The sequence below is a fragment of the Ursus americanus genome, chromosome 6 (genome assembly GCF_024610735.1).
Source record: "Ursus americanus isolate L20-20 chromosome 6, mUrsAme1.1.p, whole genome shotgun sequence".
NCBI lineage: Eukaryota > Metazoa > Chordata > Mammalia > Carnivora > Ursidae > Ursus > Ursus americanus.
Window position 1 is genome coordinate 43,391,196 of NC_142132.1, and position 22,584 is coordinate 43,413,779.

The 22,584-nt window shown below is 53.3% G+C and overlaps 2 protein-coding genes across 3 annotated transcripts; one reads left to right on the plus strand and one right to left on the minus strand.

Moving 5' to 3' along the window:
- Positions 1 to 210: 210 nt before the first annotated feature.
- RGR (retinal G protein coupled receptor) lies at positions 211 to 11,446 on the minus strand. Of its 2 annotated transcripts, XM_045783598.2 has the most exons (7): positions 11,184 to 11,446; positions 9,168 to 9,324; positions 7,917 to 8,038; positions 5,072 to 5,225; positions 3,518 to 3,635; positions 1,300 to 1,413; positions 211 to 861 (listed from the first exon to the last, which is right to left on the minus strand). In XM_045783598.2, the coding sequence occupies exons 1-7, from the start codon at positions 11,260 to 11,262 to the stop codon at positions 730 to 732; spliced, it is 876 nt and encodes a 291-aa protein (XP_045639554.2). In that variant the 5' UTR covers positions 11,263 to 11,446; the 3' UTR covers positions 211 to 729. The 2 variants fall into 2 exon arrangements, with proteins under 2 accessions (XP_045639554.2, XP_087719099.1); XM_087862973.1 differs by having other exon boundaries at positions 211 to 1,413.
- Positions 11,447 to 14,074: 2,628 nt separating this feature from the next.
- On the plus strand, positions 14,075 to 22,584 carry LRIT1 (leucine rich repeat, Ig-like and transmembrane domains 1). The gene is made up of 4 exons (XM_045783137.2): positions 14,075 to 14,196; positions 16,243 to 16,709; positions 20,262 to 20,567; positions 21,611 to 22,584. Exons 1-4 carry the CDS (start codon positions 14,075 to 14,077, stop codon positions 22,582 to 22,584), a joined length of 1,869 nt encoding a protein of 622 aa, XP_045639093.2.

Here is a 22,584-nt window from a genome sequence, read left to right on the forward strand (position 1 = left end):
TCATCGTCAGACATCTGGACTTTTAAATACATTGAGTTTTTAATGCTGGCAACTAAGCAGCACGCAGCCAGCTGTCTTTGATGGGCGGGTGCTGGTGGCTAACTATCAGTGAGCACTGAATGTGCCAGGTGATGTTCTGGTCCCTTCTGCACGGTGAAGTCACCATGTCTGTCACCACATCTCACAAGCTGGGAAACAGATGCACACACAGTTGCTTGCACCAGATCTCATTTTAATAAGCAGCATTGGAACACTGTCAGCCTGGGTGGGCCCTGCCACAAGTAACTGGGAGTTTTCGTGCCTTTCTCTGTAAGACTCTGAGCCCTAACAGCTGTTTTAATGAGCTTCCGTGTGCGTGGTGAGTACACATTATCTTGCTTAAACCTCACTGCTGCCCCGTCGAGGCCTTACATTACAGGTCAGGAAGCTCAGTTCCGAGGGAGTGACTTTCCCAAGGTCTCCGTTTGGAGGGCTGTGATGGAAACTCATGTCTGTCTGGCTCCAAAGTCCCAGGTCCTCCCTTGCAGCCTGGGTGCTTTCTGAATCCCCCATGTCTGATGTAGGGCCAGGCCCAACAGGGCCATCCCGGGGGGTGGGGGTGAACAAGTGTCTGGATCTTGGCTTCGGAGGCTGCTGGGCAGGGCTCTGGGGCAGCCTCCTAGCACGGGGCTCAGTCTAGGGTGTCAGAGGTGGGCCTGGGTCTCAGCGCCCCCCCCCCCCCGGTGAACCTCACCGGGCTCGGTCCAGCTCGCTTCTCTGCGGTGAGAGGCACTGCCAAATTCCCCTGTGGACCATCTCACTGCCCACGGCATAGTTGATGGCATTGATCGTGGGCACTGTTTTGGCAATGAGGGCAGGCACCTGTTGGGACAGAAAGATTCAGGGAAGAAGCCTCACAGCCTCGGTTCCTCTCCCTGATCCCACGTGGTGACCCTAGTCCCACCCCCACGCCCTACCCCACAGCCACCAGTCATCTGTCCCCAGCTGGATTCTGCAACTCGCAAGGCCTCCTTGACCAATTGTCAGATGATGTACAGAAACACATTCCGTCCTGGGCACCAGTCTCAGCCTTGGTCCCAGAGTGTGGCTGTCCCCATCCTCTCACGTGAGGCCAAGGCAATGTCGAGCAGCAGCCCTGTGTGGGCCCCAAGGCACGCAAACTCCCAGTGCAATATGAGTGTTCAAAGGAAGAGAGGGAGAGACTACCAGGAGGCCCGAAAGCAGGAAGGAGAGATGGGGCAAGAGAGAGAGACGCAGAGACGGAGAGACTTCTAACTCTGGTCCGGGAGGCGTCTGTACCATCTGCAGCCTGGGGGAGATGGAGCTCACATCTGCAACGGTTGCGTAGAGATACAGGAGGGCGTAGGGGCCCCAACCGAACAGCAGCGTCCTGGCTGGCAGAGTGGTGTTCACCTGCGGAGAGAGTGTCGCGGGAGGGAGGCACTGACTTGCTCTAGCTGGCTGCGACCCCACGCGCCGAGGGCCCAGGTGGGCACTCCGCAGAGCGGGACAGCATGACCCAGCTGTGGGAAGGGGCTGAGCCGGCGGACCTCGGGGCCAGACGGGCCTCTCGGGCGTGTCAGCTGTGTGACCCTAAACCTGTCATTGAAGCTTATTTGACCTCAGTTGTCTTGTTTGCAGAAATGGTTTGATAATGCTTCACTTACCTGGACGCAGGGACCAGGGGGCCGATAATGAGCTCCCTTCCTGGTCCCCGCTCCTTTTGAGGAACTCTGGGCTCCGTGAGTGTGGCTGGGTGAATGAGGCTCCCCAGGCTGAGCTGCCCTCGCACCTCAGCCCCAGAACCAGCTCGCCATCAGCTGCTGCAGCCTCCTGGCGGGTCTACCTGTCCTGGGTTCTAAGCGGCTTGTAGAGAGCAGGCCCTGTGCTGCCGCCTCTGGCCACAGGGAGGCGCACGACTTGCGATCTAATTTCAGGATGAACGCTGCTTCCCGCACCCGCTCAGATGTTAAAAGGCTAAAAAAATCAGTGCCTATTTTCTTTGACTCCGCCTCCCTTTAACAAAGAAGGTGACTTAAGTTGAAAAAGGCCACATTTTTTTCATGAAATAAAAATATGTTAGTTGGGAGACATTTATTCTCTTGAATTGCCCCTCCCTCATTCCAAAAAAGAAAAGAAAATGAATCATGGAACACTACGTCAAAAACTAACGATGTATTATTGTATGGTGACTAACATATCATAATAAAAAAAAAAGAAAGAAAGAAAGAAAGAAAAAAGAAAACAATGTGCTTTGCAGGGACGGAGGGGCTCCGGGGCGGAGCTGAGGCCAGAGGAGCATTGAGCCCTCAGAGGAGACAGTGTCACCTCCGGAAGCCTCTCTGCTCTGGACCGAGGTCCCTGGGCCCACCCGAAGCGACGCGACTGTATGCTGAGGCCGTGGCAACTGATGGTTTCAAGTCAGGCCGGGGAGGGGGAGAAAAGAAAACCGGTGTGGCAGCCCTCTCTGCTGGCTGATTGAACTTCCAATAAATGTGGCGACTTTGAGCACCCAGTGGTCGGGCAGGCAGCACGGAGGACAGCCCGGAGGCGGTGAGGGGCAGGAGAGCATGAGCCCAGAGCCACCATTCTGGTCCCCGCCCAGCCCTCGTCCTCCAGCTGACTCAGAGCAACCTGGATCTCTGGCTAAAATAGATACTTATGGTCCTTTTCCAATTTACAGGGGAAAAAATATATATATAATGTGGCAAATTAAGTGTTTCAACAAAGATTGAGTGTTTCTTTTCCGCACTATGACCACTTGGGTCATGGAGTCCCAGACCCGGGTTTGATCCAACTCTGTTATTACTAGCTGCGGGGCTTGTAGCTAGTTACTTATCAAACCCTTACAGCCTCAATTTTCGAGCCTGTGGCAAAGTGATAACAAAACCTTCCTTCGACAGTGGTAGCGAAGATGAAATGTCTTAATGCACAGAAAAGCAGTATGAGTATCTGATTTTTTTTTTTTTTTAACTTCGGTGCTTGTTACAGCTCATTTGCTAGAGATTGTCCAGGTAGAAAACTGTGGAAAGGGGATATTAGTGCAGAAATTCAGAAATGGCCAGGAGGGCTTATTTTGAAAGATTGTTTTTCTTGGATAAATGTGCTTGCAGATGTGATTTTATGTTGTGGATAACAACAGTCCGTGCCTGTGATTAAATTAAACATCTTAGAGCAATTTAAAAGGAGCATTTGAAAAGTACATCATTTTGTGCCAACCCTCATATCCTTGGGAAGAATGAAATGTAACAGCATGGATGGGGTCCAGCAGGGTGCCCTGGCACTTGAGGTTATGGGGTCCGGTAAGTCTGAGCAGTCCTGACCCTTCCTCCCAGGTCTTGGCAATGCCTAGCAATGGGGAGGGTGCATTCTTGCCCTAACACCCCAAGCTCTGTGAATGCTGAATTTTTTCCTGATCACTGAAAACACAGAAAACCCCTAACTACTGTCTCTCACATCATTCATGTTCCCTGAGAGGGACAGAGGGATTTCTTCTGCTCTGGGAGCTGGTCCTCACCTGGAGGTGGCCAGTCTTCCTGAGTTTCTGCTCCATGAGCCGATAGGATATGAGTGTGATGAAGAGAGGCAGGAAGAAGTTGAAAAAGGCCATGGTGAAGAGGAAGCTGATGAAGTTTCTGCAGGCAGAGCGGGCAGAGGAGTCAGGACCATCTCTCAGAGGGAGGTGGGGGAGATCAGCTGCCCTTGAAGGCTTCGCACTCTTTGCTCTAGACAGCCACATGTGAGGAACTGTTCTCATCAGACAAAAGCTCTCAGTGTGGTCGCCCCCGGGTCCCATGCAGACTCCGCTTAGAGACAGGGAGCCACTAGGTCCTTCTTGAACTTGCCTTTAGGAGCCAGAGGGCCGAGATGAGGGAGAGTCCTCCTTGAACTCTCTGTGGGGCAGTTCAAGTGCCAGTCCTGCTTTCCATATGTGCCCCAAGCATGGAGAATGGGACACTTAAGTTTGGGAAACATGTTTACCAAGTGGAAGATAGGGCAGTGGCCCAAGAGGAAGGATCATCCACAGGGATTTGAAAAGGGTCCGCAGATGACTAAGAGACTGGACACTGTGTCACTGAAGAAATCATCGAAAGGACCACAGGAGAGCCTGGGGTCCCAGAGAGGGTCATGGGAAAGTGGGAGTGCTGACCAGGACCAGGTGGGAGTCACAGGAAGGCAGACTCCCATTCTGTGAAGGGAAGGCCACGTTACCTTGGTGCTGCCCAGTAGGGAGGGGTAGGAGGAAAGGCTGCCAGAGGACTGGACACTGGCTGGGAGGGTACCTGTAGGTACCCTTCCAGGACACTCATACCAGACTTGGGTTCTCAAGCAGGTTTCACCTGGAAAGCCTGTCGTCAGGGACAGATGCATCATGAGTAAATATGTAAAGCAGATGAGAGCAGCGTGGCTCGAGTAGAAGCAAGAGGGGGTCTGGAGCCCACGTGAGCCCTCCCCAAGATGCTCCCTAAAGGGTCTCTCTAAGCCCTGGTGTCCCCAGAGCCACATGGATGGGGCCGCACTAGACAAATGCTCCATGATGGTGGGGGCCATCATGCATCAGTCTTGTCTCTCTAGGGCTTGGCCCAGGGGTTGGCTCACAGCAGATGCTCAGGAAATGCAGAGAACTAAACTCTATGCCAGGGAGGTCCCTCCCAATGCAAAGACCTTAACGTTCTTTGACTGTCTTGAGCAAAGGACACAGCTCCCTTTAGAAACTGATCAAGTCAGAGCTGGAACAGCTGACTGTGCTGAAGATGGCAAAGGGGTCATGGGGCTCAGCGACTGTTGTAACTGACACAGGCCAACAGCTCACTGGGTAGTACTCCGTCTTGGGCACAACTTTATACCCCAGTTTGTGCATAACATGCCCAGCACTTGGCCGGCTTTCAGAATGGGTTTTCCCTAGTCCCACGTCAACTTGCAAGTGGGAATCAGGACCAAGGAGTTGAGATCGTCTGGCAAATGTTGACATTTCCCCCATTTGGATTCTCAGCTGTGACATTGTTGTTATAAGAACTCAAAGCAAAGATTTCCAAGGAAGGGAGCCTTGAAGCTGCTTCTTCCCCCTCACCTGTCCACCCTGGAGTAGTCCAGGGTGCAGCACGTTCCCAGAGGCTCATAGTCATAGTGGCCCCAGCCCAGGAGGGGCAGTGCTGCCCAGAAGGCAGAAGAAAGCCACACACAGATCACCAAGGAGATGGCCGTGTTCCATGCCAGTTGGCTGCCTGCATGGGAGAGAGGAGGAGGTCAAGAGGAGGTGCTAGCTAGGCAGAGTGCAAAAGAATGGACTTCATGGTCACACAGAATGTTCCTAAATCCTGGCTCTGATGCTACTAGCTTAGGGCCTCAGGCAAGCTAAAAGTTTCTCTGAGCCTCTATTTTCTCCTCCACGAAATGGGAATGATAACCCCTGTCTCAGAGGACTGTTAGGAAGAATAAAAGAGATAATGGGTGGTGAAGGCCTCCTAGTAGACACCTATACCATCCTCTTTAGAGGACGGAGAAGGAGGGAGTAGCAAAAAAATGGGTGTGCTCCCCCAAGCCAGCTAGGAAAGAAGCATGAGCAGTGGCTCAGGTGAGGGTCATAAGGGAGGGAAGCAGAAGTCCGTTGCTCACACAGAAGTCACTGTCCCTGCTTCCAGGATACCCTCGGAGACTCTTGATTTGGGGTGCCATCTCAGTGCTGAGGGCAGGGGCTCGGTCCCAACAGCGTTTTTCATGTGACCCGTCCCACTGACTTAACCTCCTCCATGCACCCTCGTCCCACGCCCCTCTCTGTAGCAGCCTCATCCAGCCCTTCCCATCCAGTGGTTCTCCTGGTCCCGGCTTCAGAATGCTTTTCCCTTGGGCCTCCCCTATCTATGGTCTATTTGTCATGTTCTCTTGTGGACAAGGCCCCAGGGCAGAGGGCAGGACTCCAAGTGGGGTTCGATCCGAAGAGAAGAGCAGATCTACACCCTCCCTCATCCTGACAGCGCCTCCACTGACAACAGCCCCGGATCCAGTTGGCTTAAATGTGTCCTCCTGCTATGGACTGAATGTTTAAGCCCCACCAAACTCCTGCGTGGAAGCCCTCATCCCGTGCGATGGTATTCCAGGGGAAAGCCTTTGAGAGGTCATGAGGTCATGAGGTTGGCGTTCCCTCAATGTGATTAGAGCCCTTATGTGAGAAGACACAAGAGAGATGATCTCTCTTCTCCATGTGATGACACAGCAGAAAGGCTGCTGTCTGCAAGCCAAGAAGTTGGCTCTCGCCAGAGCCCAGCCGCGCTGGCAGCCTGATCTCAAACTTCCAGGGTTGAGAAACTGCGAGAAATCCATTTCTGTTGTTCAAGCTGGTTGGTATTTTGCTATGGCGGCCCAAGCTGATGAAGACATCCCTCCCCCTAACTGTGGACACAATAATTAATATCTACCATGACCCATGTATTGCTTTTTGGCTTTGGAAATGGATGACCACGGTGACATGTCCAGGGTCACCCAGTACGGAGTAGATAAGCTCACACTCCCTCCTTTCCCCTCCCCTGTTTTCATATTGCTGCCGGTGCAGTCCAGCTCAGGAAAGGCTTTGCTCTAGGGACCATGAAATAGGGATCAACTGCTCTATACCGAGGGAGAGAAGCGTGTTGCTGTCTGAGGAGGTGTGCAGTGTGTATGTGCATGTGTGTGAGTGTGTATGTGTGTGCACGCGGTGGTCTGAGGGAGCTCCGGGGCCAGACTGGGACAGGAGCAGCAGGATAGGAGCTCCAAGGTCAGCTGGGGCAGGTGGAACTAACCTGCCCCTAGAAATGATAATCTTCGTTCCGATCATTTCTATCAACTTTTTGGCCTGGGGAGAGGTGTGCAACTTTGCCAAGGGCGTGGGGCTGTTTATGTGGAGTGAGGGCAGATCTGCAAATTCCAAAGGGGCCGTGCCCCAGGCTTCAGGCCATGCTGCCATGGCCACCACAGCAGCCTCCAAGCCAGGCAGAGCCACAGTTCAGGACGTGGGGCCCAGGAGACAAAGGGAGGGATTGCCTCAGGAGGCATCCAGGCCATGCCCGATCCCCGCTCTGGCTCTACTAGCTGGGTGACCCTGGGCAAGCGACTTAACTTCTCTGAGCCTCTGATTCCCAGTCTGCAAGTTGGGGTTTATGATGAGGGTTAGCAGAGTCACAGCTCCCCAAAGTATGTTCCCATATCCCTGGTGGTGAGTGGGATTCTAGATGGCCGGTGGGTGAACATGTTTTTTTATTTTAATGTGTTCTAAAATTATAAGGACATTAAAGTTGTGATTTCAGAGATACTGCTTAGGATGAGACTGGAGCAGGTGTTTAAATTTTTTTTAAATAAATCGCTTTAAAGGAAAACAGTCAGGTAAATAACAGAGCAGGTGGTACAGTGACATGGCCAATTATGAAGGTGGTATTTGACAATACAGCTTGGGAAATCTGGGGCTGGACTGGTCTTCATGAAGCCCTGTAATGGTGAAGGTCCCGTAGAAGTATGAGGAGCAGGGACACATGCCCACTACACACACACACACACACACACACACACACACCGCCTCTCTGCCACCCAAAGGGGCCTGTCTGCAAGGGCATTTTCTTATCCACGATCTCATTTGATTTCCAGAATAAAACTGGGAGGTTGCTTATAAAAATCCGCTCTTAGAGGAGACAGAGGTTCAGAGAGGACTCCTGACTTGCCTGAGGCTGTGCTGACATTGAGGTCACAGGCAGTCTTTCCAGCATGTGCCCTGATACCTTTCCTGTCCATTCTCCCCGCCTCCCTCCTTTCATGAATGCCCACACCACATACTCATGGACACCCACGCCCACCCACACTCCCCTGGACTGGGAAACACCGAGCAGACCTTTGTCCTGCTCACCCTCAGTGTGTAGACATCTCTCCCCTCTGGGAGCACAAAGACTTACGCGTGCAATAGTGGTGATAGCGCCCCCAGGCGATGGCCGCGCTGCTGCATATGCTGGCCAACGATGCGACGAAGCCCTGGAAACCATGAGCCTGGCAGCCCTCAGAGCCGTAGGGCCAGCGCCTGTGGGAGACACTGGGGCCGGTGACGCCTTCCCTCTGTTCCTGCCCTTCTCCCACACCTGCCCCTCAGGAGCTTGGAGGGCACCCTCCTGAAGGTTGGCCCAGCTCCCCAGAAGAGGGCTTCATTGTCTGTTTTTCCTACGAGGAAACAGGAGCCCCAGAGGGCAAGTCCCCGGGGAGAACGGGTGGAGCCTGATGCAAACTCCCTGGGCTCAGTGTCTTTCGCTGCACCTCAGTAGGACCAAAGGGTCTCTCCGTGTGCTCAGAAGCCTCCAGCGAGGAACACCCTGGCAGGAAAGCCCATGCCTTTATTCTATAGATAGGGAAACTGAGGCTCAGAGAAGAAAAGGCACTGAGCCAAGGTCAGACAGCAGATGAAGGCAAGGTCAGAGCATAGACCCCAGGGCTCCCAGCTCTCAGCCCCATGGGTCAAGCAAGTGTAAAAGCTTCCATTGCCCCCTCCCTGAACCCAGGAAAGGGCAGGAGGAGATCAGGGCAAGGAGTCCTCACGGGTTCTGACCCCCCAGACTGGTCAGCCCCGAGCATGCACTCCCAGGTGGACTCCAGCCTCCATTTGAGTGCCTGGAACCAGAGCAGGAATGTTCTGTTCACTTAAGAAAACAATCTTGTAAACACTGGACATCGTGTTGAAAGATCCTGGTTTGCACTTGGTTTGCACCTGGTTTTAGACACCTGTCAAAATCCTGTGGGCTTTTGCAAACACGTCTGTCGGGCTTTGTGGGTGCCATGCATCGTTTTCAGTTATTTCCACGTAATAATAAGTGAATAATTCCAGCCACATAGGAGTTAGGTAATAATAGTCAACTTACAGGAGAAGCCAAGAGATAGAAACACGAAGCCAGGACTCGAATCTCGGCAGCCTGGTTGCCGGGCCTGCGCCCTTCATCCCTACAGTCAGCCAGCTCTGCAGGTGGGTTTTGAGCAACTCCTGTGCTCCAGAAATCAGCCGTGGCTCTTCAGGGATAGTTTGGAATTTGGATTTAGCCACATACTGCCTGCCCACCCTGTCCCTGACAGTTTTCTATAGGTGGGAAGAATGGCTCTGGCCTGGCTGCCCAGAGCCCAGAAGTCAGGCCCCTGAGCTCAGAGAAGGGGTGGGGGGCTCGTACCGGAGGAGGCTGGATGTGGCTGCAACAAGGGCATTCAGGCTGATCCCAGTGTCCGCCAGAGCCAGGCTCAGCACCAGCAGGTGGGTGGGGGTCCGCAGCTCCGGGGTCTTGCAGAAAGAGAGGATGGTGAGACTATTGAGGCAGAGGCCAGCGAGAGCTGGAAAGAAGGGGGAGGCTGGTGTCAGGGCTGGAGAGGCCGCCTGGGCTCAGAACCAGGGCCTGGGGTGGACGGAACCTCAGCAACCTGCCCCCTTCGCGCTCGGCAGCCTCGTCCGTGCAGCTCGTCAAACATTTCTGAGAAGGGCTGGCTCTCAGATACTGCAGCCTGTAAGATGTACACCCTGCCTCCTTCTTACTCAAAGCTGAGGAAGAAACCAATAAGGTGCTGCGCGGTTCACACGGGGACAGTCGCAGTCACTGACAGCTGCTGACACTGTCACAGGGTGGGCACCGGGTTGAGCACCTTCTGTGGGTCCTCCCGCTCTGTCTTCCCCTGGATGCTGTCCTCCCCATGTGCAGCTGGGAAACAGGCTTAGAGAGACTAGTTGACTTGCCCTGAACTCACAGCTGGTGAGTGGCGGAGCTGGGACTCAGACTCACGTCTGTTTAATTCCAAAATGCCACTCTGAGAGGGAGAGCCTGGGAGGAGGGGTTGAGGTACGAGCTGAGGGCTGCCCGGGACAGCAGGCGGTGAGGTGAGCGGGAGGGGGCAACCTCAGGCAGCAGGCAGACCAGACCTGGAGCTTTCGCTCAGTCAACCAAGCTGCTCCTCTTGCTCTCTGAACCCTGGCTTCCCCATCGAAAGGGAAGAATGGGGAACGATCCTGCCTTCAAAACTCCAAGTGCTGGGGCGCCTGGGTGGCACAGCAGTTAAGCGTCTGCCTTCGGCTCAGGGCGTGATCCCGGCATTATGGGATCGAGCCCCACATCAGGCTCCTCCGCTATAAGCCTGCTTCTTCCTCTCCCACTCCCCCTGCCTGTGTTCCCTCTCTCGCTGGCTGTCTCTATCTCTGTCAAATAAATAAATAAAATCTTTAAAAAAAAAAAAACAAACAAACTCCAAGTGCTTACTAGGAGGACAGGGTGTGGAAGAGCCTTCTAGAAAAGGGGAGCAGCATGTGCAGAGACTTAAAGTGGTAAAATTTCAATCATGTTTGAGGACTGAGGGGTTGCTGGAAGGTGAAGTTCCTAGAAGAGAGGAAAAGGGGCAGGGCCCCCACATGATGGTGTCTGGGGCCTTTGGGACCAGCCTAGTGGCTGCCACTCCTTTCTCACTGTGCATTCTCGTTGGGGGAGGAAATGGGCTGCTGATTTCTCTGGATCATCTGTGAACAAGGGCTGCATTCCCGATTAACCTAGTCCTGAGCTGACCCACCTCTAGGGTCTCCAGTCCCAACTCTGGCCTCAGGGAGCATCTTAGGGATTCTGGGCTGAGGCAGGCACCTCAGGGAGTCAGACAGTCCCTGGAATGGAAATGCATAGGGCTGGGGAATGGACATGGTGGGAGCAAGGTGGAGCTGGAGCGGATGGGGGCAAATGAAGTTAAATCCTGAGTGTCTATCGAGGCTAGCACTTCACACCCATGCCTCCTTCTAACCTTCACCACCACCCACTTGGGGTCTGAGAACCTGGCTGACTGTTATAGTCACACGGAGAGCCGGTGACAGAGCTGTTTGTCTCCAGAGCTGATCAGGGGCCTGAACTTATATGAGATTCTTAGCAGGATTTCCAGGGTGTAGATGAAACTTTCTCCCCGCTGGAGGGACATGAAAAGGCCTGAACCTGGTCCTTGGTCATGTTCTGGGCAGATGTCCTTCACTCCCCGGACCTTGCCTGGCTTCTCTCTCTTGGCTCCCAGCCTGCATCCTGCATCCAACAGGTGCACCCATCAGAAGCCCCATGGGTGTAGGCACAGAGGAGTAGGGTTTGGGGACCTCTTCTTGTCAGCTCCATAGCTGTGGCCTGGATCTGGGAGGCCACTGGGTCCCCGCTCCACCCAGGCCCTTTCTGGCTCACCTTCTACCAGCAGCACCGTCCCCACAGCCAACACCTCCAGCTCCCCGAAGCCGGTGGGCAGGGACCCAGATTCTGCCATGCTGGGCCCTTCTTCCGGCCAGCCTGGCTCTTCTCTGGCTCTCTAAGCCAGGCCCCACCTTTTAAAGGGCCATTCCACGTGCTGGCGCATGCAGGTGATTATGCTAGACCTTGGGCTCCTTCTTGCTGCCCCCTGCCCTAAATTGTGCTTTTGGCCCAAGTAGAAGGAACCCATTCACCAGTTGGACAGTGCAGCCTTTGTGAAGCTGGAATGGAACGCTTTCTCATTCGTTTCAGCCCAATCAGGCAGGATTAAGGTCCCAGAATCCAAATGGTGTGTGGCTGAGAGCCAAATTAGAAAAGAGTTGCATAACCAAGGACAGGGTAGGGAGCAGAAAGAGGGATTTGAGCGGCAGCTGTGCCTGAGAATTGGTTAGGAGCCAGGCCCTTCCATGTGCGTCCTCACGAGCTAAGGGCAAAGGATGATAATTGGCAAGCCAGCCGTTGTCATAGAAAGAATCCCAGCTGGGACCAGAGACGGAGTTTGTGATTTGGAACCTGCCTTTAACCAGCTATGTGCACTGGGGTGGGACGCCTGGGGTCTTCTCAGTTCCCTCCTTTGCAAGGTAAACAAACATCTTTTCCCACGGCTTGCATCTGTCTTGGTTAGAAGAATAGGTCATGGATCTGGCCTCTAGGGCTGCAGCTCCCAACTCCCACAGGGCATTTACGCTACACAAGCATAAAAGTCTCCCAAGGCACGAGCTTGAAACAGAGGGGCTGCTGTCCTAGTGGTCCCTCGCCCCGCTAAGAGCCTTGGCTCCTACAAATGAGAAGGAACGCATTGGCCGATGGTGAAATTTACATCCAGAAACACTGATCTAGAGTGATTTCACTCATTTTCAGATAAAGAAGCCAAGGCCCGGAGTTCTATCAGCAATAGAGCTACAGTTTCGGCCCCGCTAAGAGCCAGGCACTGGGCTAATCGATCTGAGGATGATTCCTACAGCAACTTCATGAATTAGAGACCACCAGCCTTTGCATTTCCTGTGAGGAAGCAGGCTCAAACAGTTAAGAATTCATACAGTGATTTGTGAATGAAGCTGAAACAAAAGCGTGATCTCCTGTCCCCAGACTCCGGGTCAAGCAGCTCATTCTATTCCATAAATGTTCACTTTCCGTGCTTTTCCCGCTGTGGGTCCCCACTTAGTCAAGCGTAAGCATGCCGCAGGGCTGAGCTGACGGCCCACATCCTCCTGGAAACTTGTTAACCCAGTTACCCCTTTTACCTAATTTCTATCTTGCATTGCTGGTTCATACCTATGTCAGGTTTTTTTCATGCCTACAAGATCACAGAAGCCTTCAAGGGACAAGGGAAAGCAGGACAGGGCCAGGAATCTAGGGTAGAGCTCAGTTAGGCCAAAGAGAGACAGGAAGACATCCCCAACAGAAGGCAGAAAAGGCGGAGTTGGGAACGGTAAGGGCTGCCCTTTTTGGTTTGGGGAGGAGGATGGGCAGGTGGGAAACATTGAGAAAATCATATTGGCTGGTTTGGAAGAGAGGAAGAGAGGGAAACCAACATTTCCTGGAAGCCAAGATTGTCAAAACAGGCCTGGGACTTTATGCGTGTGCTGGGGCCCTGGGTATCTGCTTGGTCACACTACTTTGGTCTAGGCTTTCCTAGGCCTATAGGTGTGAGGGACTGGGGAATCTTCTGGAAAAGCCGAAGGAGCCAGGAAGGGCAGGCTGGACCAGAGAGCAGAGCCTTGGGGTCAAACGTGAAGATTGAATGAGTGAAGGGTGGTGTCTATGATGGGATGAAGTGAGAGGCAGGCAACAATCAACAAAAACTAAAAGTGCTTTCTCTAAGAACTTCTGAGATCCTGCTCTGGGACTTTCCTCAGAGTATGATAACCAGAGGAGAGGGACGCTCTCTGCCTTTACACAGAACACCTCACGCCTTTGTCATTGATGATGATGTCCATGAGGGCCTGGCCTGGACAGTGCGTCCTGAGACTGGATGTCCAGGGGGCATTCAGGGAGGCAGCTGCTTGCTCAGCAGAGTGAGAAAGTTCGTGAGTCCATGGGACACGCCTCTGCGGTCTCCCCCAGATCTTCCCAATATCTTTAGGACCAGGTGCTTGTAAGTACCAGTGAAATTGAGTGGTTGCCACTTAGGAAGGAGCTTCTATTCCCACAGGCCATGAAATCAGGGAAACTTGGGATGTTTAATATTCACAAACATGCAGAGTAGAGTCACATTACTTCCCTTTTTCAGATGATGAAGAGACTGTGTAACTTACCAAGGTCACAGCCTATAAATGGAAGACCTGGGATTTGAACCCTGACCCTTGAGCTTGGGCTCTTTCTAATGTCTTTATCACCTTCATCTCATTTCTTTTTCCCAAGAGAGAATTTCCAATGGCCCTCATCAGAGGCCAGGTCTGTCTTCATCTTCTCTGAGCCCCCACACCCCGGCAATCTGTGGAGCCCACCGGCCTGGCTGGCATGGGGAGACTTGGCAGCTGCACAGCCAAGCTGGCCGGTCCAGGAGCCACTTGCCCCTGGGTGGCTGCCCACCCGCCCCACCTTGCCACTCCCTGGCCTCTCTGGGCCTGGGGCTGTTGTCACGGAAGAGGATCCCCCACCCTCACCCTCAGGGCTGAGTGATTCCAGGAGCAATAAGCCGCTGAGTGCTGTGGCCAGGGCTCCCCTCCCTAATCCCCAGTCTGTCCCTGTTTATCCGATGGCCTCAGGAGGAGGGGGGCGGGGAGGGCTGATGAGCCAGTGGGCAGCTGCTGGGCTTCCTGGGCTGGGATGACAGAGCAGTCCAGGGACAGGCCCCTGCCCGGGCTACAGAGGAGCCAGGAGCCATGAGGGTGGCAGTGGGCATGCTCTGGCTCCTGGCCCTCTGGGGGCACCCCAAAGCCCAGGGCTCCTGCCCTTCTCAATGCAGCTGCAGCCTCCACATCCTGGGCGATGGCAGCAAGGCCAGGTATGGCACCAGGTGTGTGGGATGGGTAGCCCCCCCCCCCGGCTCTGTAGCAGCTAGGCTGGGTGGGGAGGGCTGGATGCAGGGCCCCTAGAACATGGCTGGGTGAGACCTCCATCTTCTGGGCCCTTGAGACCTAGGTAGGGGGCTGGTTTGCTCTGCATTGTCCTCCAGCCAGCAAGGCATGGGAAGTACCAAGTCCTTTCACACATGGGGGTGGGGGTGGGGCACAAGTGTGCCCACTCCGGGAAATCCTCCCTGAGTCCTCTTCCAGGATCTGGTGGTGAGGAACCCTCTGAAGGGCAGGGGGAGTCTCCCCTTCCCTCTTTCTTTTCCTCTCCTTCCTTTCTTCCTCCCATTCCACCATCCTCCCTGTACCTCCCCAGCCTATTTTCTCCCAGGCCTCTTCCATTCTCTTGCCTCAGCTCCTGGGGGTACACAATCACATCCCAGGTATTTCTTACCATCTCACCCGTAATGCGACAACCTGTCTCCTCACTCTGGCCCAGCCCCCAGGAGCCATTTCTATGGGCTCTCTGAAAGACCAAGAGTGCCCATTCAATGCAACCAAGCACCCCTCCATCCTCAGCCTTTTCTTTCACTTCTCAAGCCCCACCTGAGCCCCGAGAGCACCTCCATCCTGTCCTCCTCCCCTTCCATGGGATGTTCCAAAGCCCCTGTGATTTGTGGACCCTCGCTCTGCCTCCATGGCCCACTCTCCTTTTTCTCTCTGGCAGTCTTCACACTGTCTTTTTCCTGACATCTTCAACTTATCCACTAATGACCATTGCATTTCCCAACTTGCTCAGGGATTTTAGCTCCTGGCGCAGAGCCTTTCCTACCATCTTTTTAACACTTTGGAGTTGCATTCTCCCTCGTCTTAGATGGGTGCCAGTAGCCGCTGATGGTTTCTATCAGGACAGCAAGTTATCAGTGTGACTCTTAAAGGATCCTGGCAATGGGTGTTGTTGGGTTGATTGGGCGCGAGGGGATGGAGAGAATGGAGAGGCACCCCCGAGAAAGGATATCCCACGTGGTCTGAAAAACAAGAACTCCATTCTTGACCCAAGTCTCTGATGCTTCAACTGATACAGATCAGCAGATGCGAGGATGCTCTCCCCAAGGAAAGCCAGGGCTGAGCCCTGAGCGGGCCAGGAGATAGCGCGTGGCGAAAGACAGTGACCAGGGTGATGAAGAGTGTCTGCTGTCCCTACCTCCCACAGAAAGCACCGGGCTCAAAGTCACACAGCATCGGGGACAGGCCTGGTCTTAGAACCCAGGGCTTAAAGAACAAGGTTTAGGAAGTCACTGTCCGGGCAGAAGGACCATCGCAAGGAGCTTGCAGTGCTGAAAGGCCGGAATTTGTGACAGTGGTCAGTAAACAGCATTGCACTCCGACAGGTGACAGATACGCACAGCGGGTACACACATGATCTCATTTAACCCCCGAAACCACCTTGTGAGGTGGAGTCCATTCCCGGAAACTGAGGAAATAGAAGTTATATAATATCTCAAGGACACATAGCCAGCAAGCAGAGAGGCCAGATGTGACATTATATATATATATATATAATGTATATATCTATTTGAATTTATATTTATATATTTTTAATGAAGAAAAGCCAAAGCGGTCACAAAAATTGAGGTGTAATTTAACAAAGGAACACTTCTAACACCTACGTGCAGTGCCGCAATGCACAAAATCTCAGGATTTCGGAATACTCTTCACTTCAGTGCACAGCGGGTGGTGCGAGCTGTAAGGGGAGATAACAGTTTAAGCTCGGGGTCCTTCAGGCCGGTGACGAGACCAGGGGCCCCCTGGGACGCCCGTGAAAGGGTCGGAAAGCGAGAGCCGCTCCCCTCCGCGCCGAAGGTCAATCAGGTTCCCGGCCATGCCCAGGGCCCACCGCAGCTCCGAGCCGGGTTCTGGGGTCCGGTGTTCCCGTGCAGACCAGGAGAGGCCTCGCGAACGGAGGTCCGGGAGGGAGCGGGGGAGGATCTCGGACCCGACAGGACCGTCGCTCTAATGTCCCGCATTTCTGTGACCAGGACGGTGGTGTGCAGCGACCCCGACATGACCCTGCCCCCCGCGTCCGTCCCTCCGGACACGTCCAGACTGCGCCTGGAGCGGACGGCCATCCGCAGGGTGCCCGGGGAGGCCTTCAGGCCGCTGGGCCGCCTGGAGCAGCTCTGGCTGCCCTACAACGCCCTCAGCGAGCTCAGCGCCCTGATGCTGCGGGGCCTGCGCCGCCTGCGCGAGCTGCGCCTGCCCGGGAACCACCTGGCCACCTTCCCCTGGGCGGCGCTCAAGGACGCCCCCCAGCTGCGGCTGCTGGACCTGCAGGCCAACCGGCTCTCCGCCGTGCCGTCCGAGGCCGCGCGCTTCCTGGGGAACCTCACCTTCCTCGATCTCTCCAACAACCAGCTGATGCGGCTCCCGCAGGAGCTGCTGGCCACCTGGGCTCACGTGCAGACTGGGCCCTTCCTTCCCGGTCACCGCACCAAGCTAGTGCTAGGTAAGAGGCGGTCTCCTCCACTTGGAGCCACCTTGGGGAGCCTGGGGGTCTTAGGCAAATTATGAAGCCTCTCTGAGTCTCTATTCCTTGCCTGAAAAATAGAAATCATGCCTGCCTTGTGGGTTCGAGTGAAGATTGGATGAGAGGCACACACTGGCCGCTTTGGAGCTCAAGCTGCTGCCAGTTCAAATCCCAGCGCTGCCTCTTACTAGCTGTGTGTCCCCGGGGAAATTGCTTAGCTTCTCTGTGCCTTGGTTCCCTTCTGTAAAGAGAAAATGATGATAATATCTATCTCAAAAGGTTGGAGTTGTGGGTAAAAAGACAGTCCTTAGCACACAGTAGGTACATGTGGCAGGCACAGCGATGTGCCACCCAGGTCCCCGTCAAAGTAAGACTGGCTGCCCAGCTTTTGCAGGCGCAGTCAGCAGCAGCCTTCAGCTGTCCGCCTTTGCTGCAGAGTAGCCTTGCCCGAGACCACCCACCCTTTCTGGGTACAGCCCCCATCCGAAGACTTGTGAGGTGGGAGTCTAATGCCCAGCCACTTGGCATGGCTATAATGGGCTATTTCAGCTCCGGAGTCCCCCAGGGGTTCCCTAGGCCCCCATTCCTCTCAGCTCCATGTCTCCCTCCTGCTTCCTTCCTTCCTTTCCTTAGTGAACATGCAGCATGCTAATCTTCATCTCAGGGTTTGCTTCTGGGAAACCCAACCTCCAACAATCTTCAAAGCATGTGAACACCCCCATCCCCTTGAGAGTCTCCTCGGAGCACTAAGTATGAAGACATGGCAGGAAGGTGGTCCTAGCTCTTTGCTCATTGGTCAGTCCTTATTGGCCATCTGCATTAGTGTGGTCCTGAAGCTTCCCTAAATGTCTTGCCCCCTCATAGAATTTGACCCTCACCACATCCCAGGGGTAGATAGGACAAGTACAATACCCTTTGTTTTACAGATCAACAAACACAACCTAGGGGTTAGTAAGTAGTGGTTATGTCTAAGGTTAGGTTTAGGCCTAAGTCTCATGTCAGGTAGACCGGGTCTCTTTCCTCTGTCCTATGTGGGGATGGGAACCTTGGTGGCATGGTGGCAGAGGGTGGGTGATGGGGAGTGGATGAGTAGTAGCAGAAGGGAGACTTCCTAGCGAGATGTGCCTGGAGTATGCCTTGGCTCATATGGGGTTCAGCACGAGGGGCTGGAGCAATCTTAGAATGGTTTGGGGCAGTTCCTGCCCTAAGGCCCAGGAGAGTCTCAGGAGGAGGGAATATTTAGAAGCCTCACTGCCTGGAAGCAGGGCAGGGAACGGCAAGCCCCATTCCAGCTCCATCCACCCTGCAGACTTTCTCACCTGATAAAGGGTAACATAAAGTATAGTACTTACGTAGAAAAAAATATTTATTTGAAAACAAAATTTAATTAAGTGCCCTTGAAAAAGCATTTTTTTAAATCTCCAGGTCATGCAGCGAGGAGAAGGCCCCCTGAGACTCAGTTTCCCAAAGCAGAGTTGAATGGGTTACACCAGCTGACCCCTCTCCTTGATTCCTTCTTGTTTGTAATGAACCAGTGGCCTACCAGGTGAACCAGATCTCTTTTCTTGCCCAAGGCACATGCATAGCCACAAGGATGACAGGTGGAATAACTCATTCCGGAAAATTATTAATTTTGATTTTAATTACATAACTCACACCTGGATATATGTAAACCTTTAAAGTATTACAGAAAAAGCTAAAGACTCTTTTGTTCCCTCTTCTGATTCCAGTTCCTACTCCCCCTTCTAACAGGTAGCCACTGTTATGTTTATTTGCATGTTCCCCCATCTTTTAGAATGCATTTACATCATATCTATATCTATATGCACATAGAAATTCTTTCTGTGTTTTACATAAAATTTCATATTGTCTAGACCATAATGTATGTATCAACCAGCACTAACTTTTTCGCTCAACAATATGTCTTGGCGATCTTTCTAAGTTACTACGAATGGATCAATTTCATTTTTTGTAAACTACTGCATAGTTTTCCATAGCATAGTGATACTACAGTTAATTTAGCCATTCTCCCTTTAATGGGCCTTTAGATTGTTTCCATTATTTTACTAACACCTATGATGACACAGAGAACATTCTTGACAATGCATCCCTGTGCCCGAAGACAAATGTTTCCCTAGGATAGGAACTGAAAAAGGGATCCTAGGTCATGGAGTATGCACATCAGATATTTTGATATGGGTCTGATTGTCTCCAAGCAGCTGGGCCAGCTCTGACCCCTCATAGTAGTGCGTGAGACCAGCCATGGGTTGTTCCCACTCTGAAAGTTTATTGTCTATCGATGTGGGGGTCTTAGCTCTAGGTGCTGGGAATAGAGCAGTGAGGTAGATGAAAATCTCTTCCCTCACGAGGCTAATAATGAAAATGGTTGGAACATTTAGCTTTTGCCAGTCTGAGGGGTATAAGTTTCCCTGTCATCCAACTTTGTATTTGCATTAAATCTTCGGGGACTCTTTTAGAACAGGTGAAAGCCAGCTAGCTCATCACCACAGCAGGGCACTGATGATTCTCAGGGTACAGATGTGTCATTAAATGTGTTTAACCAATGACACAGGGTAGCAGCTGCCAGAGGGATGGGGTGAGGATGGGTGGGGGAAGGAACTGGCATCTTCCCAGCTCGTGTTCAGAAGGACCAGAGAGTCATGGATGTAGAAGCAGATGAATGTAACCTCCTCAACCCTTGACATTTCCCCTTCCAACTCTATCAAATATATGTATGTAAATAAATCATAGGCCATTGATTCTGAGACATACCATCAAATTTAATAACAATGTTTGAAGGATAAAAAGACACCACATTAAATGCATTCATCTCATATTTCAGAAATGCAAACATATAAAAAGGAATTGTGCCTTAGAAGTGAGGACACATGATACCCCTCTATCTGTAGAAGGCTTTTGGGCAGGGTGGGTACAGTGACCTACTTTCATCTTTATAAAGAAGTTCAATTTTAAAGTAAAGAGGGCTGGAGATATGACATAGGATTTGATTTCCTGGCCTCCTCACTCCTCCCCCTTTGAGCTTGTGCCAAAGGGACCATGGCTCAGAACAGTCACCCTCATTGCTGGGGTGATGCTGAAAGTGCCACATGAGCTGGGAGGACAGAGGCCAAGGGTCAGGGGTCATGAAATATTTTGAGAAATGGATTTTGGCACATGGTAGGGATTGCTGAAATGCTCACTGCCTGACCAGTAGCCTGAAAGGATCAGTCCAAGAATGGCAGCAGGAATTGCCAATTTTGTCAGCACGCTGCATGGCTGACCCAAATGCTTAATGTGATTTATCTGTATTTACGCTTATAGCACCTCTGAAAGGGAAGTACTGCTATCATTCAAGATTAAGAATCAGCCTTAAGGTTCCACAGCTAGTGAGGCAAGGAGCCGGACCTGGAGGCCAGTTCCGCGGACTCTGAGCTCAGGACATGCCTTATCTTCCCTAAGGGGGAAGAGGAGCTGGGCATGGGGATCTGAATATCAAGGGCTCACCTCTTGCCTCCCCTCTCACCCCTGCAGGGCTGCAGGACAACCCCTGGGCTTGTGACTGCCGCCTCTATGACCTGGCCCTTTTCCTGGAAGGCTGGGCCCCAAATCTGGCCTTCATAGAGGCCAGGCTGAAGTGCGCCAGCCCACGCAGCCTGGCCGGAGTGGCCTTCAGCCAGCTGGAACTGAGGAAGTGCCAGAGTCCGGAGCTCCGTCCAGGGGTGGCCAGTGTCAGGTCTCCACTGGGCAGTGCGGTATTGCTACGTTGTGGGGCCACCGGCGTCCCTGGGCCAGAGATGAGCTGGAGGAGAGCCAACGGGCGTCCACTCAGCGGCACAGGTGTGCAGCTACAGGGACTGTACAGGCTGACGGGGGAGGTCGGGGGACAATGGTTCTCAAACTGTCCTACGGGTTCCAGGAGCCACTCCATCCAGGCTCACCCTGGGAGGAACAAGTGCTGCCATTTTGATGGAAGATAATCTTAGTATATTTAATATTTAGAGTAAGTGTCCAAGTTGTAATTGTCAAGCCAGTATCACGAGGAGTAATTAACCATGTGAGTTACCATCTATTGAGCTCCTCTCGTGTTAAGTATATTCCTCACACAATGTCATCGAACTTTAAAGAACAACCTGATTATCCTTCTTGTTTTGTAAGTAAACAGACTCTGAGAGTCTATGTGCTTGGCTTACAGAGCACAGCCTGTGTTCTTTTTGCTGTATAGACAGAGATAGTTCATCTCCAGCAAGGGATGGTGGGGTTTGCAGGAGTCACGACCCACCCATGGGCAGAAAGGGGGGCCAAGGAGGAATAATTTCTTAGTGCCTGACCACAAAACCTCATGTCTCTCATCATTTTCTTCGGTGTCTCCTTCAATTAGGTTGGCAAGTGTTGCTCTAAGACTGAGTTTGAAATCAATTGACAAACGAAATTGGATAAGGATCTCCATTATGTAAAACAGAGTTGAAAATGCTAGGATTGAGGTGGCAGTGGGTCTGGACAGGGTGGCCAGGCTGGGCCTCTGCCTCATGCTCACCCTGACCCACCTTACCCCCCCGCCAAGCGCTGCCTGCTGCCCTGAGGAGTCCGTTCCGTAGGACTCCAGGGTCCTGAAGAATGTTGCTTGAACACCTCAGATTTAGAAGACAGATCACCTTTAGACTTGGCCTGAGCCTAGGTCTTCCCGCTTTGAGCCCCGGTAATCTTGATGCCCTTGGCTAGTCTAAGAAAAGTTGAATGACTCCCAGTGTTTTCTCGGGAGGACAAGGTCTGCTGTGTATACAAGAGCATGCACAGTCCAGGGGCTGTGAACTTGGCCCTGGCGGGAAGCTGGGGGCCGACAAACCCATTCATTTTCCCATTTATGCCTTTTCCCCCTGCAGTGCACCAGGAAGTCTCCAGCGATGGCACGAGCTGGTCGCTGCTGGGCCTGCCTGCTGTGTCCCCCCTTGACTCTGGAGACTACGTCTGCCAGGCCAAGAACTTCCTGGGCGTCTCTGAGACTGTCATCAAACTGGCCATCACTGAGCCTCCGGCTTCCACGGAACGGAGTGGGAGCCCAGGGGCACTGTGGGCAAGGACAGCCGAGGAGGCAGAAGCTGCAGCATACAACAAGATGGTGGCCAGGCATGTCCCTGACATCCCTGGACCTGCTGTCCTGGCCACTGGGCCCCCTGTGCCCAACATGAAGGGGGAGCTGACCCTCCAGCACTTCCAGATGGGGATCCCAGGAGAGCGCACGAGTGGGCCGGCAGGACGCCAGGAGGCCCGAATGGTGAGGTCTCTCAAGGTGGTGGGAGACACTTACCAGAGCGTGACCTTGGTGTGGAAGACGCCCCAGGCCTGGAACACGACCTCCTTCAGTGTCCTCTACACGGTCTTTGGGCAGCGCAACATGCGGCGGGTGTCTGTGCAGCCTGGGAAGACCAGCGTCACCATCCACGGGCTGGCGCCCAAGACCAAGTACGTGGCGTGTGTCTGTGTGTGGGACCTGGTGCCCCAGAAGGAGCAGTGTGTCATCTTCTCCACGGACGAGGTGGTAGATGCCGAGGCCACTCAGCGGCTCATCAACGTGGTGGTGATCAGTGTGGCCGTCGTCATCGCCCTGCCCCTCACCGTGCTTGTGTGCTGCAGGGCTGTGCAGCGGCGGTGCCACAAGTGCCACACGGGGGGCGCGGCCGAGGCCACGGGGGCCTACGTCAGCCTGGAGAGGCTGGGCCACAGCGAGGACGGCTCCGAGGAGCTGTCCCACCACAGCCTCAGCGAGGCCGACAGGCTCCTCTCGGCCAGGTCCAGCCTGGACTCTCAGGTCTTGGGCACCAGGGGTGGCAGGCGGATCAATGAGTACTTCTGCTGA